A 16,544-nucleotide genomic window follows, 5' to 3' on the forward strand; every position below is an offset into this window, starting at 1 on the left:
ACAAATTCAGTCTTGCGAAGCCATCAGAATTCAAAGCACTGCTGGCTCAGTAATTCACTTCATTAACGGTGCTGCCTGAAAAAAATACACAGCAAATTAGAAATAAACAAATCCTTGGAAAGTACGGTAATACATTCAGAAAGCACAGAAGGTGAGGCACGTAGACAGAAGGAGGACGGAAGTGGGGAGGGGGGGGACTTCCCTGGTGGCGCAGAGGTTAAGAATCCGCCTGCCAATGCAGGGAAGACGGGTTCGAGCCCTGGTCCGGGAAGATCCCACATGCCACAGAGCAGCTAAGCCTGTTCGCCACAACTACCGAGCCTGCGCTCTAGAGCCCGCGAGCCATAACTACTGAGCCTACGTGCCACAGCTACTGAAGCCTGTGTGCCTAGAGCCCGTGCTCCGCAGCAAGAGAAGCCACCGCAATGAGAAGCCCACTCACTGCAACAAAGAGTAGCCCCCGCTCGCCGCAACTAGAGAAAACCCGCGCGCAGCAACGAAGACTCAATGCAGCCAAAAAAAAAGATAAAGAGGGATTTTGTGAGCCCATATGTATTTTGTGCACTGTCTTTTTAGACAGCACTTCTGGAGGATTAATTATGAATCTCTCTTGTTTATATCTTTATCTTGATACCTCCTGCCACCTCACCTCCCATATCCAACTTACTATGAAGTCCTGGCAGTTTTACCTCCAGAATAGATCTCAAATCTGTCAGCCTCTCTTCCTGCCAACGGGCAAGTGGATGTGGGCTTCTGGTCCACTCTTGGATCCTGATCGCCTCTTTCTCTGGCCACAGAGGATGATTGCCCTTTTCTGACAACCACTGTGCAGTCAGGTCGGGCATGCAGCTAGTTCTGGCCAGGCTGAAGCATCCGGATACAGAAGAAGACCTTCCAGCACTTTCTCCTCCTGCCACAGCGATTATGGAAGTGGGTTGTTGAAAGGAAGGTGCCCCAAGAGCGCAGTACGCAGTATTCCTAGATCGCAGGGAGCACGGCCGCCCTAGAGAGCTACCCAGTGTCTAGCGGGCATTTCATGAGTAAGAAACAGACCTTTGTGATGCAAAGCAACTGCCGTTGGGGGATGTCTGTGAGCGCATCATAGTCTGTTCCATCCTGGCTGGCAAAGCAAGTTGCCGTCCTCTCTCTCCTGGAGCCCTGCAGAAGCCTCCTAACTGTCCCGCCTTTTCTGTAGTCCTGCTTCCTCTCGTTTCATTTCTCAGTCAACTACTTAAAACGCACCTGATGCCAGGCCCAACCATCACTCCCCGCCCCTAACCTATTGCTCCCTGTGTCCTTAGGGTCCATTCTAAACCTGGTTCACCAGGCCTGTGTGCTCTGGCCCTTACTTACTGCTCCAGACACCCTGTAGCCTTTCAGCCTTGAGCCCCACCGGCCTCCTTTCAGCTCCTCACACATTCTGGGGCCTTTGCACATGCTTTCCCCTCTATCTGGAATGTTCCCCCCTCTTCCCAAAGTAACGCCCTTGGATTACCCTGGGGATCTGCACCCAAATGACACTTTCTCAGAGGCCCCCCGCCCCCAGGGTGCAGGCAGCTCCCCATGGTACCCACTGCTGTCTTCAGGATCCTAATAAGCACAGATCAGGATTCGGTATTCATTCCTGTGGTTGGTTGGTTGATATACATCGTTCTCTTTAACCGGACTGCAGGCTCCACTAGGGAAAGGGACTGTGTGCTGTGTTATCCAGCTCGGTATCCTGAGTCTCCTGTGCGTGGCTCCCAGCACATATTAGATCCTCAGCAGATACCTTCAGGATGATTAAATAGACGCACTACCAGGAAGTTGGAGTTGTGTGCATGTTTTCGAAGTGTAGGGAAAGTGGTGGTTGATATATTTTTGAGCATTTACTGTGGTAGGCGTGGTACCAGGTGCTTTTCATTGTTCCCTCTATCGTGTATATATCATGACAATAGCACTATGGGGTAAGGACTAGAGATGCAGAAACAGAGGCCTCAATCAGTTCAGTAGCACACCTGTCCGCGGGGCTCGTTAGGCAGCCCGACTCCATGACCCATTTCCTTAACTCGCTTGATTTGGTTTTGTTCCAACTCCAGTTCTTCCAAGTTCATAAAACAATAGCAACAGACCCTTATATCACAGCTACTGTAATAATCAAAGGCCAGATTTATCTTGCCTTCTTTTGGGAGAGCATTACAGATGTCCTGTGTCTGCATGCTTCCTAGCTGGAGACATCTTTTAGAAATAAAGCCTGCTTACACACACGATGATTAAAACTATTCAATAACTTGTTCATTGTACATACTAACCTAAAGTATGAGAACATGAAAATACAGTCCCCCATGGAGTGTTCTTTTCTGTTTGACTTTATCATGTCAAAAAAAACTTTCTTTTTTCTTTTTTCATTTAGACCCATTGTTGCAGGTGAAAATATCAATTTCCTTTTCCACAGAGAAATCCAATAAAGGGATGAAAATCAGACCTCAATTGGGCCCCCATTATCAATTCAATCTGCTTTTTGTTAACCGTATCTCATAAGCTCTCCTTTTAAATCAATCTCTTTTTGAATCTCTTTCACAAAACAGCACATATCTGAACGAGAAGTTCCTCCCACCGACAGAGAGATGCCAAAATCTTCAAGCCGGCTTGGAGACTTTATCTAACAAGACGAGAAAGTAAGTTCTACTCTTTGCCTTGAATGTAATTTTTTTTTAAAAATGGAACTTTATTTATTTATTTATGGCTGCACTGGGTCTTCCTTGCTGTGCGGGCTTTCTTTAGCTGTGGTGAGCGGGGGCTACGGGCTCTAGGCGTGCGGGCTTCAGTAGTTGTGGCTCGCGGGCTCTAGAGCACAGGCTCAGTAGTTGTGGCACACGGGCTTAGCTGCTCTGCGGCATGTGGGATCTTCCCGGACCAGGATCGGCAGGCAGACCCTCAACCACTGCACCACCAGGGAAGCCCGAAGGTCATGACTTTTGTTAAGTGTCTCTCACTCTCCTTTTTCACTTCATTCCCTCCCCTGGACTCTTCAGCCTAGGGGTGAGCTCTTAATGGTTCCCTGATACTGTATTTGGATTTTCCTACATCCAGCCCAGGACTTTGGGAAAAGTGCCTTCTTTAAGCTTTTCTCAAATGACTCGGTTTGAGCAGCTGTTTTTGCCGGGACCCTGGCTTATGGTAGATGGGCCAGAACTAGCAGTTGCAAACGCTTCTTTTCTTGCACAATAAATACATTGAATTTTGAGGTGGACGTAAAGCAGCTCACGCATTGTAGATGGCACTGCACGTCTGTGTTGATCATATTCGAGCCATTGTTTTGCTTGTTGTTTGCTGGAAGTTTTCCTGAGGGACTCAAATTCCACATGTCTTGCGGCACCACGCCTCGAGAGTAGAACTTGGAAAAATTGGTCCTTGCTCCCCGTTCCCTGCGACAAGCCTGTTGTATTCCTTGCCCGACATGTGAGTCAGTGTGTGAAAGCTTCAACTGACTCTTCACCTCTCTCTCTCTGATACGAGCTGTCTTTGTTCCGCAGAGTGACAAAAGTGCTTAACGTAACCATGACCCGTAGCTGTACTTGGGAGCAAAGCGCTTGAGTCAGCGTGGCGGAAGGTTCTTTCATCACGGAAGGTGACGTTGTGTTTCAAGGCAGAGAATCTTACACCCCCTTTATGGGCGTCCGCAAACGTGGTTAACTGCAGCACACGAATGAGATGGCCTGGGCATATGGTCTCACGTTTGCTCTCACTTTGTTCCTATTGGTTTGGATTTGGCGCTAAGACCTTTTCTCGGCTGTTCTTTAGAGAGATGCCTTTTCATGACCTGCACCGTTTTCAGCCAGCTCGTGCAATTAGCCTGCACTGTTATTCTGTTCCGCAGAGGTCTAGAGAAAGTAGGCATGAATTACCCATTGTTATGAAAGTGTTATTTTGCACTCAGGAGACTAATTTGTTCAGTTGTATTGTCTATTGTCCGGAACCGCGCGTTCTGCGACCACTGTTGTTACAGACGTACAGGGGACAATCAGGAAAGCTATTCGGTGCGTGGTGATAAAAGGCAATTTCATTTTCTTAGAAATAATGATTTAGCTCTGTTTTTTTTGTTGTTTTTTTTTTTTTGCCTCGGTGCAGCATGTGGGATCTTAGTTCCCCGACCAGGGATCAAACGGGCGCCTCCTGCAGTGGAAGCGTGGGGTCTTAACCACTGGACCGCCAGGGAAGTCCCAGCTCTGTTTTTTTCACGGTCTGTTAAAGAGTTAGAATTTTCTCTTTCCTCAGCCAATTTGTCCATTTCAGATGCTTAAATAGAATTTAGGAATCGGGCACTAGAGTGGGAGGGAAACGGTGCTCTGTCTCCCACTGGTCTTGACTACATTTTTCAATAAAAGGAAGTTAAACAGTTGCCACTGGGAAGACCATCGAGATGGGGTACCTTGTATCACAAGTCTTTATTTTCTGTTTAAGACTATGAGCTCCAAGACCATGAGTTTGTGGTTCTGTCCATGGTGCCTGTCACAGGGCTCAGCACATAGTAGTTGCTCAGTAAGTATTTGTGGGATTAAACTAATAAATAAATAAATATACCTTTTATATCCTCAGAGCATTTTCTCTACCATCTCTAATTTGTAGCTCTTAAAAAATTATCCATAAACTTCAACTCATTTTTGAAACCTATCTTTCACTTCTCTGGCTCTGTCTCTTACTTTGAATCTGAAGCTTTCTGTTTTTTCCTATCTCATTCTTTCTCCCTGAATGTTTCTCTGAGTTTCTCCATCCCAAACCTTTTTTTACCAGGTGTCTCCCAGATAAAACATTATCATGAACTAAAATGCTACCTAGCCAGGGCTTCCCTGGTAGCGCAGTGGTTAAGAATCCGCCTGCCAATGCAGGGGACACGGATTCTTGGTCCAGGAAGATCCCACATGCCGCGGAGCAACTAAGCCCGTGTACCACAACTACTGAGCTCACGTGCCACAACTACTGAAGCCCACAAGCCACAACTACTGAGCCCACACGCCACAACTACTAAAGCCGGCACGCCTGGAGCCTGTGCTCTGCAACAAGAGAAGCCACCGCAATGAGAAGCCCGTGGCACTGCAATGTAGAGTAGCCCCCGTTCACCGCAACTAGAGAAAGCCCGTGCGCGCAGCAACGAAAAGTAGCTCACCGCAACTAGAGAAAGCCTGCGTGCAGTAACGAAGACCCAATGCGGACAAAAATAAATAAATAAATAAATTTATTTAAAAAAAATCTTTAACATACTACCTAGCCATCTTATCACTGCTAGTTTGCATTTTTCATTATGGCAAAGATTATTTGTAATCTTTTGTGCTATGTGTATGTCATTGTAAAGTGTTGACCGTATGAATATCCAAGTTGTCCATCTTAATTCACATTGTTTCAGACCAATGAGCTGGTTTTTTAAGAGCAGATACTTCAGAGGGGCTGATCCAGGAAATGAACTCATTCCTCCCCATCTTAGGTTTTGCTGCCCCTGTTCCTGTGCCTTTTTCTTCCTGTGTTCCTCTTCCATTTTCCCAGATGATCCTGGATCCCAAGAAAATGTCCATCTATATTTCTTCAGTTTCCACCACCTGGTCAGGGTAGATGAGCTACTCCAACAAAATCTCCCCTAACGCAGTGTCATAACACAGTCTTGTATTCTCTCTCATGCAGCATTCAGTATAGATGTTCCTTCCTGGTCAGGCAACTGTCCTCTGAGTACTGACTCAGGGATTCTGGCTCTTTCTATCCTATGATGCAGGCATCTTCAACAGGTGACCCCAGGGTTGCTGCTGAAGGAGAGGGTGCTATGGAGAAAGCACATCCAGCTTGGAGGGGACACACATCACTTCTGTTCACATTCCACTGGCTGGAACTAGCCTACCTCGATGTTTCGGGTCATGTGACTGGGCTTGGCCAATAGAATGGGAGTGGAGCTGGTGCGTGCTTGGCGTGGGGGAAGTAGTTTCTGGCTGGGATGCCGCTTACAGCAACAGCTATGCTATGGAAACGGAGCGCCAATCAGTGACGTCAACCAGATATTTCTGCGCCATATGTATTAAATAGCTCTGCCGTTCCCATCATTCTGTTGACTCTAGGCCCTTCAGGTCTTCCTTAAAGATGGAAGGAAACATTTTTCTTAAACAACAGCAATCTCTTATATCTTCTGAACACTTGAGTAGTTTAAATAGTACTTCTAGTGAAAGGAGATATTTAGAGCTCTTCTTAGGCACAGAGTGTAAGCCACTGCCCTGTAACTTCCTGCGCAATCACCAGGGCATGAAAAAGTTGCTTGTGTTCAAATAGCTTTTCTTGGTAAGATTCAGATTCTCAGAATTAAGGTTTGGAACCCAGGCTTGCATAGGCTGGGTGTGGCTTGAACCATACACTGCTTGGTGAGTGTGTATGTCTGATGAGCTACTTCATGCCGTACCATTTAAAATTACTGAGAACAAGAGAATTTTCTGAAAGGATCATCTTAATGGGGCATCCTAAAGATGTCTGTTCGAAGGCTCTGTTTTGCAGGATGAGAGGCAAAGTGAATTGAAGGCTGGCCCCAAGCGTTCTTCCTGTTTATTATCTCAGAGAGCACAGCATGACCTGAATTGCAGCTTGAAAAGAAGAAGTATAAATTATGGCAGATCAGGCTTCAAAAAACCTGACTCTGAACATACCGCTTGACAGCCTGTTAACAAAGCAAGTATTCCTAAGTTTTCACTTGTCTGTCAGGAAAAACAGTTTGTGGTCATTTACAAGATTTTCTCGGCATAGAGTGATGTATGCCTTGTTCACCTAGCTTTAAATCTATAGTGCTTTCTTTGCTTCTTAAAGAGATACCCACAGTTTTGTCTGTCTTTTCATCTCTGACCCTTTAACTTGCCTTTTGTGGTCAGCTTTTAAGGACTAGCCCTTAAAATCTAGCCCTACTGCCTTTCCTTGGTATTGAGGTCAGAAAGAAGAAGTTAACACAAAACAGCCATTCATACCAACTTGGTATGTTCTTAATATCTTGTGATGTATCTCTTGGTAACCAAAGGAGTGGCTGTGTTTGCTCGTATAAACTTTTCAGTTGGGGCAGGTGAGCTAACATCGAGGCTATGATAGAAGTCTCTGAAAAGTTTTTTTTTTTTTTGCAGTTGTGTCAAGTCTATCAAAAGGTGGTTTAGCCATCATTCTGTGCCTCAAAGAATACATAAGAAATAAACCATCATACAATTTAAGAGCTTGAAGGAATAGTCTCTTAAATTCTTCTAATCTGTATACTTTTTTATGTGTAAGTTTTGTTTTTCTAAAAAATCTAATTTCCTCAGTTTAAAGATAAAAGTGGGATTATGCCTTGTTCAGAGTCAGGCAACCAGTTAAAGACAAGGTGGGAAATAAAATATTTTGTGTGTGGTTGTTGATGCTAGAAGGTAACTGGAGGAATTCTAGTCTGAATTGCTTAGTTAATACGTGGCAAGAGTTGCTTAGTATCGTTTGTTACCATGGTGAAGATTGGAATCGTGAATTATTTGATTATAAGTGTTTGTTGGTGGAAACAAAACCGACTTTTCCCTCAGAGGAAAACTGAAACACTGACTTTCTCGTTATACTGCAGTCTTTTTTTTTTTTTTTTTTTTTTTGCGGTACGTGGGCCTCTCACTGTTGTGGCCTCTCCCGTTGCGGAGCACAGGCTCTGGACGGACGCGCAGGCTCAGCGGCCATGGCTCACGGGCCCAGCCGCTCCTCGACATGTGGGATCTTCCCGGACCGGGGCACGAACCCGCGTCCCCTGCATCGGCAGGCAGACTCTCAACCACTGCGCCACCAGGGAAGCCCCTATACTGCAGTCTTGATTATGTATTCACATTAGGCATTCTTTCCAATTTTAGAAGTGGGATGGAGAAGGAAAGCAAATCTGTCATTGATACTTTTGCCCACCACTTTCAAATACGTTAAAGGTATCGTTTCTTTACTATCTGTGGTAGCCAGACTTCCAAGGTGGCACCCCATGATCATTTCCTCCTGGTATTTACTTGCTTCTCCCCTGCCTCACTGAATAGGGCTGCCCTGTGTAAACAATACGATATCGCAGAAATAACGATGTGGGATTTCAAGGCCAGGTCATAAAAGGATTTGATAGTTCTGCCTTGCCTGCTGTTGGATTGCTCGCTGTGGGGGAAGCCAGCTGTCATGTCATGGGGACACTGAGAGGTCCACATGGCAAGGAACTAAGATCTCCCACCAACAGCAGCACCGCCTATGTCAGTGAAGCTCCTTGGAAGTAGATACTCCAGCCCCGACCAACATCTTGACTTTACATCCTAATGAGCTGCTGGGCCAGAACTATCCTGCTAAGCTACTCATGAATTCCTGACCTACAGAAACTGTGCAGTAATAGTTTATGGTTGTAAAACAACTAAGCCACTAATTTTTTTCATAATTTTTCACATAACCACGGATAACTAATTGACTACTCAATTCACAATCTTTATGATATTACATTTTTATCATAATGACAATTATTATGATTACCAAAATTATCAATAGTGGTAATAACAACTACCATTTTTGTGGACCTACTGTATGCAAGATAATTTAAGTATATCTACAGTCTTTGCAGTATTTCTTCAGAATAGCTTTTGTTATTCTAACTCCACAAGTGAAAGAGATGAAGTCGGAGGGTTAAATGGCTTGCAGAACATCAGACAGTTAGAAAAGGCAGAGCCAGGGCTTGGATGACATTCTGACTGTTTTTTTCTCACTACTGTATGGTTCGAACCTTAATGAGAACAGAATTACAAGTCACAAGTACAGGAAGAGAAAGGCATTTGACTTTAAAATGCGAAGCTACTTAAAAGCAATCTTCCTCCAACATACCATATACTTTCCTCACTTTTTGTTACTTATTTTACTTAAACATCCATAATGTAAATATACACAGGTAGCTTTATCGTGTACAGCAACCGCTGTACCCTGATTGTAACTCGGGGACCAGTGTGGCTTTTCTTGGTAAGATCACGGCGGATGGCTAATTATTGTCATAGTTCAAAACCAATATCTGAAACCTTTGGGTGTTTTTACGTTCTGATCATATATTAATTTTCAGTTTCAGAAACACACAGCAACTTCTCTGTGTCCAGCACTGTGAAAGGCACAGAGACAGTTATTCTCCACCTGGAGGTGTGTATCATACTCCCTGGGAGCTTTTTCAAAGGATGCGTGGTTGAGAACGGGTTGAGAACTCTTGCTTAAGGAACACAATGATAAAGAAATTATTTCTACTCTTTTAACAGCTTGCAGTATATTAAGAAAGTCAGGGACTTCCCTGGCGGTCCAGTGGTTAAGACGCAGCACTTCCACTGCAGCGGCCGCGGGTCTGATCCCCGATCGGGGAACTAAGATCCTGCATGCCACGCAGCGCGGCCGAAAAATAGAAAAGAAAACAAAACCAACGCAACAAAAAAACAAGTCAGATAGTTACAATACTTTAGTTTCTCCTTCTCAGTCTTTGTAGATTCCGCCGCATCTCCCCTCACTTTTGACACTGGAGTGTTCCAGCGCTCAGTCTTCAGATCTCATTTCTTTTCATCCTCAGACCTCAGGGGCCTCATTTAGTCTCATGGATTTAAATACCGTCTACATACTGATGATTCCCAAGTTTGTATTTCCGGCCTAGACCTCTTTCCAGGTTTCTATGACCTCTGCCCAGTGATCACCTCCCTGGGGTGCTCATAAGGGATCTTGTGATCCTTATAAACCTCACAGGATCTCCTGGATCCACCCCCCGAACTTTGTACTTCAGCACTGTTCTCCATTTCAGTTAATGGCAAGTCTATTTTTCCAGTGCTCAGATCTAAATGCTTGGAGTTATCCTTGACGCCTTTCTTTTTATCCATCCCATTGTCTGTCATTAAATCTCACTGGCCACCTTGAAGTCATACCCAGAAGCTGATCATTTCTTACTCACTCTATCACTTCCAGCCTGGACCGCGCCATCTTTATTCCACTCCTGGGTTGTGGCCAACTTCTCTAAATTGCTCTTCCGGCTTTCACCCCTGCTCTCCTAGAGACTCTTCTCAATGAAGTAGACAGTGGGAACCTTTCTAAATGTAAGTCAGACCAGGTCACTTTTCTGTTCTAATGTTTTCTCATTTCACTCAAAATAAAAGACAAAATTCTTAAAGCAGCCTACTACAAGGTCCTTAGAGCACTTCTCAAATATACATGTAATATATTTGCCAGCACAAAGGAGCTGTTATGGGTGGGAGCAGAGTTGCATCAGGCTAAGGAAATGACTACAAATGGTAAAGTAATAATTATAACAATGTGTAATTGGGTTTATAACATTAATAGATGTAATATTGTATAACAAAAATTCCACAAAAAGAAGAAAAAGGGGAGAGACTGATATAAGAGTAATATTTTTATATATTAGAGCAATTAAGCTAGTATAAACTGAAAGCTGATTCTGATAAGATGTGTGTGATAAACCATAGAGCAACCACTAAAAATGTAGTTAAAATTATTAAAGATGTCAAAATGGTACATTAGAAAAATTCACTTAAGGCATAGGAAAGCATAGGAATAGGGGAACAAAAAAATACATGAGACGTAAAAAAAACAAAAGTAAAATGGCAGAGGTAAATGTAACTGTATCAGTAATAACATTAAATATGAGTGGACTAAACCATGCAATCAAATGGCAGAGACTGTCAGACTGGATTAAAAAGCATGATCAAACTATGCTATCTACAGAAGATACATTTTTGGATTCAAATACACACACAGATTGCAAGTAAAAGGATTTTTAAATGTATATCTTGCAAACAGCAACCACAAGAAAGCTTAAGTGGATATATTGATATTAAAATAAATAAACTTTTAAAACAAAAAGTGTTAGTAGAAATAAAGCAGATCCTATCATCATAAAAGGGTCAATCCAGCAGGAAGATATAACAGTTATAAACACATATACATCTAATAACAGAGCACCAAAGTACACAAAGGAAAAACTGACAAAGGGAATAAATAATTCAGCAATAATTGGAGATTTTAAATACTTTATTTTCAGTAGTGGATACACCACCAGACAGAAGATCAACAAGGAAATAGTAGAAGTGAACAACACTATAAACCAGCTAGACTTAACAGACATCTATAGAGTACACCACCCATCAACAGAATGTACATTCTTCTCAAGTGCACACAAAACATTGTCCAGGGTAAATCATATGCTAGGTTATAAAACAAACCTCAATAAATTTAAAGAATAGAACTAACACCAAGTATGTTGTGTGACCACATTTTAATGAAATTTAAGATGAATATTCAGGAAAAATAATTGAGAAACTCACAAATCTGTAGAAATTAAACAACATACTCTTAACTGTGCAGTGGGTCGAAGACGCAATAGAAAGGGAAACCAGAAAATACTTCGAGATGGATGAAAATGAAGACACAATAGGCCAGCATTTATGGGATATGCAGGAGGTGATAGCTAAAGTGTACAAGACGTCTTTTTGAGATGGTAAAAATGTTCCAAAATTGACTGTAGTGATGGTTGCACATATCTGCGAATACTCTAAAACCCACTGACTTCTCTGCTTTAAATGGGTGAGCTGTATGGCATACTAATTATACCTCAGTGAAGCTGTTAAAAACTTTAACAGGTCTGCAGATCTTTTGAGGATTTTATTTTAAGACAGAGTCTGATTCTGTAGGTGTGAGGCAGGGCCCGAGAATCTGCATTTCTAATAATCTTTCTATGTGATGCCAATACTGCCAGTCTGAGGTCCACACTTTGAATAGCAAGGCCTCTACCATCAGATTTCCTGTGACCTTTCTGGCCTCATCTCCTGCCACCTTCATGAGTGGATTCCTGAGTGACTCGTGTGTGATTTCCAACCAACCTGACCATCTTGCTGTTCCTCAAACATACCGTGCCTACCTCTACCTCTGGCCTTCACACTTGTCCTTCCCTTTGCATAGAATGTTCTTCTCATTCCCAAACCCCCATATGTGTATTGCTTACTTAATCCCTTTCTTCAAGTCTCTGCCCAACTCTTACCTCCCAGGGAGATCTTCCCTGACCACCCCACTTAGATTGCAGCCCTATTTCACATACTTTCTTTCCCTCTATTCCTGCTTTATTTTTCTTCACAGTACTATAAGTACATTATACTTCAACATGATTTTAATTTATGTATTATTTGATGTACAGTTTCTTAGGGCTGCCATAACAAATTACCGTAGACTAGGTGGCTTAAACAACAAAAATTTATTTACTCACAGTTCTAGAAGTCTAAGACCGAGGTGTCAGCAGGTTTGGTTTCTCTGAAACCAAAACCAAGTCTCTCTCCTTGCCTTCTTGCTGTATGTATGAAGCGTACATACATGGTCTTTTCCGTATGTATGGTCTTTTCTGTATGTAGGCCAGCCTCCTGGTATCTCTCTGTAAATAAAAACTTCCTTTTCTTATAAGAATACCAGTAGATTGGACTCGGCCCACCCTAATGGTCTCATTTCAATTTAATTCCCTATTTAAAGGCCTTATTTCCAAATATAGTCATATTCTGAGGTACTGGGGATTAGGGTTTCAACGTATGAGTTTGGGGGAACACAGTTCAACCCATTGGGTTTATTGTCCATAATCCCCTATTACAATATAAATTTCATGAGAATGTGGATTTTTTTAAGAAAATTTATTTTGTTCACTATTTTTATTATTGGTCTCTAGAACAATATCTTGCACATAACAGATGCCCAGGAATTTATTGAGTAAATACATGAAAACAAAAGGTAAGTGCTATAGAGATATTTAGTGGATTTAGGGTGGTGCAAAGGATGTGGGAGAAAGAGATCAACTCTGCTTATGTGAGTCAGAAGAATTTAAAAGGCAAAAGGTTCATAGCCATCCATATGTGGTTTAAAAATCTTCCCAGGTATAATATCCATGCTAGCTCCTTCACTCTTGTAACTCACTCTAACTATGTAATGTTACTCTTTAAGAGATGGAGAAACACTCAATTTATTGGTTCTTTCTGATTCCTTGCAACATATAGGATCCTAGTTCTAAAAATTGATAGTATAAGATCACTAAACTGTTATTTTCAACTCTGGATATCATATGTGGAGATTTCTTTCCATAAACTTGAAAAGTGGGTCATCTTTCTTTCATCTTCAGAAATCATACAGCAGTAGTGTGAGGGAAAACGCGGGAATCTTCAATAGCAGCCTCAGTCCTTGTTTATTCATTCTTTCCATCCTGGTGATGTATTTGCATGTTGCAGATATTTGTGAAGGGGATACTTTTAAAAAAATATATCTTTATTGGAGTATAATTGCTTTACAATGTTGTGTTAGTATCTGCTGTACAGCAGTGTGAATCAGCTATATGTATACATATATCCCCATATCCCCTCCCTCTTGCGTCCCCTCCCACCCTCCCTTATCCCACCCCTCTAGGTGGCCACAAAGCACTGAGCTGATCTCCCTGTGCTATGCAGCTGCTTCCCACTAGCTATCTATTTTACATTTGGTAGTGTGTATATGTCCACGCCACTCTCTCACTTCGTCCCAGCTTACCCTTACCCCCTCCCTGTGTCCTCAAGTCCATTCTCTACATCTGCGTCTTTATTCCTGCCCTGCCCCTAGGTTCATCAGTACTGTTTTTTGGGGTTTTTTTTTTAGATTCCATATATGTGCATTAGCATACAGTATTTGTTTTTCTCTTTCTGACTTACTTCACTCTGTATGACAGACTCTAGGTCCATCGACCTCATTACACATAACTCAATTTCCTTCCTTTTTATGGCCGAGTAATATTCCATTGTATATATGTGCCACATCTTCTTTATCCATTCATCTGTTGATGGACATTTAGGTTGCTTCTTAAAATGATATTTTTTGTTGGACTGTGAGGTACTGCTTGACTTTGGCATTATATCAAATTAGTCCAGTGAAGTAAATTGTTACCCCCAAATAATTCTGATAAATAGCACCATGAATAGCTTTCCACTTATGCTATGTATTCCTATTTTACCTTCCAGATCTACTCTCTACCTTTTGCATTCTTGCTGTGTGCTCCAGGAGGCTGATTTCCTTGTGCTACGTTAGTTGGAGTCTCATAACTTTTGGCTTCTGGTCAGGGTCACTTTCTGGAAGTCATTGGTATGAGAGTAAAAAATGGGAAGAGAGAAAGTTTGGGGTATTTATTCCCCTGGATCCCTCTCTGTGGGAGTGGTTTAGGGATGACTTCATCCTCTACCAAAGGCCACCTCTGCAGTCCTGTGACCTTCTTCTACACCTCTAGCCATAGCTCTTTCTGGCTAGTGTATGGACTTAGGGTGGTAAGAGCTTTCCTCCCCTACCCCTATTGTAGCCTTAGTGTGCTTCACCAATCCGTGTAGCCTTTCCTTTACCACGTCCCACCCCTTTGTAAATGGAAACCCCTTTCCCTCTTGGTTGGCTAAAGCTAGTCACTGCTTGCAGTATTTCCTAGCACGTGTCTTAAACATACAGTTACTGTCCAAACCCCAAAAGTTAATGATCCAGGACAGAAAAAGTGTTGTTTAAAAAAAAAAAATCAATATCTGACTTTTTCAAATGTGGCAATTTGGAGATTTCAGTGGCGCTGTGAGGAAGAACATTGGCATCTTTAGGAATTCATTCCTAAAGCTGTTTTGGAATACTTACCTTGTCTGAGGGACACTAAAAGGTATGCAGAGAATAAAAGTTTGAATCCCTTTCTCCTATGCCAAGTGACAATAATCACAGCATTCTAATTAGAAGTTACCATCACGCAGAGTTAAAAACGATGGAAATAGAATTCTCCTGCTTCTAGTGGTTGAAATGTCAGTAAGTCAGTACCATGTGTAGCTCAGTTCAGCCTGCTTGCTACATATTTCTCTTTTTTGGCTGCCACACATTCATCAGCCATTCCTTTAGCATTTGCCTTACCTATTGAGGTACTCCTATGTTGGGTGCATAAATATTAACAGTTGTTATATCTTCTTCTTGAATTTATCCCTTGATCATTATGTAGTGTCCTTCTTTGTCTCTTGTAATAGTCTTTATTTTAAAGTCTATTTTCTCTGATATGAGAATTGCTACTCCACCTTTCTTTTGATTTCCATTTGCATGGAATATCTTTTTCCATCCCCTCACTTTCAGTCTGTATGTGTCCCTAGGTCTGAAGTGGGTCTCTTGTAGACAGCAGATATATGGGTATTGGTTTGGGATCCATTCAGCCAGTCTGTGTCATTTGGTTGAAGCATTTAATCCATTTACATTTAAGGTAATTGTCAATATGTATGTTCCTATTACCATTTTCTTAATTGTTTTGGGTTTGTTTTTGTAGGTCTTTTCCTTCTCTTATGTTTCCTGCCTGGAGAAGTTCCTTTAGCATTTGTTGTAGAGCTGGTTTGGTGGTGCTGAACTCCGTTAGCTTTTGCTTGTCTGTAAAGATTTTAATTTCCCCGTTGAATCTGAATGAGATCCTTGCTGGGTAGAGTAATCTTGGTTGTAGGTTTTTCCCTTTCATCACTTTAAATATGTCCTGCCACTCCCTTCTGGCTTGCAGAGTTTCTGCTGAAAGATCAGCTGTTAACCTTATGGGGATTCCCTTGTATGTTATTTGTTGCTTTTCCCTTGCTGTTTTTAATATTTTTTCTTTGTATTTAATTTTTGATAGTTTGATTAATATGTGTCTTGGCATGTTTCTCCTTGGATTTATCCTGTATGGGATTCTCTGCACTTCCTGACTTGAGTGACTATTTCCTTTCCCATATTAGGGAAGTTTTCAACTATAATCTCTTCAAATATTTTCTCAGATCAGCCATTCCTTTAAAAAGTATTGCCCAGTGGAAATGATTGGCTGTACTGACTGAAAATCTTATACCGCTGTATTGACTTGCAGAATTTATTTCCATGTAGACCTGAGCTCTTCAGGGGTTTTATAGAAACTAATTACAAAAGACTGTTTGATCTACACAGGATACCACTTAGAAGCCTACTGACTTAATATTATTGGGGTGTCTCCACCCATTTCAGTAGACAAGGTTTGGCTTTCACCATGAAGAGATGTTATAGGAAACTAAATCAGTACCTCAGCTGTTTACATAGGACTGATAAATGAATATCTTCAAGATAAGGTCTAGGCATCTAATAAGTACCCAATAAATATTTAATGGTTAAGTTAACTAACCATAAATTGTGCCTTTTGAAAAGTCCTGTTTATATCTTAATTGAAATAAAACTAGTCATAGCATGTGGGTCTTCATCTCCAAAGAGACGTCTCTAGAAAAACATTTTATTATTATTCTTTACTGAGGTATAGTTGATTTAAAATATTATGTTAGTTTCAGGTGTACAACATAGTGGTTCACAATTTAAAGGTTATGCCAGTTATAGTTATTATAAAAGAGTGGCTATATTCCCTGTGCTGTACAATATATTTTCATAGCTTATTTATTTTATACACAGTAGTTTGTACCTCTTAATTCTCTACCCCTGTCTTGTCTTTCCCCCTTCCCTCTCCTCAGTGGTAGCTACTAGTGTGTTCTCTATAGCTGTGAGTCTGT

General features: G+C 41.8%; 1 protein-coding gene across 1 annotated transcript in view; it reads left to right on the forward strand.

The window, feature by feature from the left end:
• The window catches only part of ST8SIA6 (ST8 alpha-N-acetyl-neuraminide alpha-2,8-sialyltransferase 6), a 140,220-nt gene that overhangs the window by 68,217 nt on the left and 55,459 nt on the right, over positions 1-16,544 (forward strand). The window contains exon 3 of the mRNA XM_004278610.3: positions 2,568-2,657. Within this exon, the coding sequence (XP_004278658.1) occupies positions 2,568-2,657 (90 nt within the window). The remainder of the gene's footprint in view (positions 1-2,567; positions 2,658-16,544) is intronic.

This window comes from Orcinus orca, chromosome 2 (genome assembly GCF_937001465.1).
Source record: "Orcinus orca chromosome 2, mOrcOrc1.1, whole genome shotgun sequence".
NCBI classification, from domain to species: Eukaryota; Metazoa; Chordata; class Mammalia; order Artiodactyla; family Delphinidae; genus Orcinus; species Orcinus orca.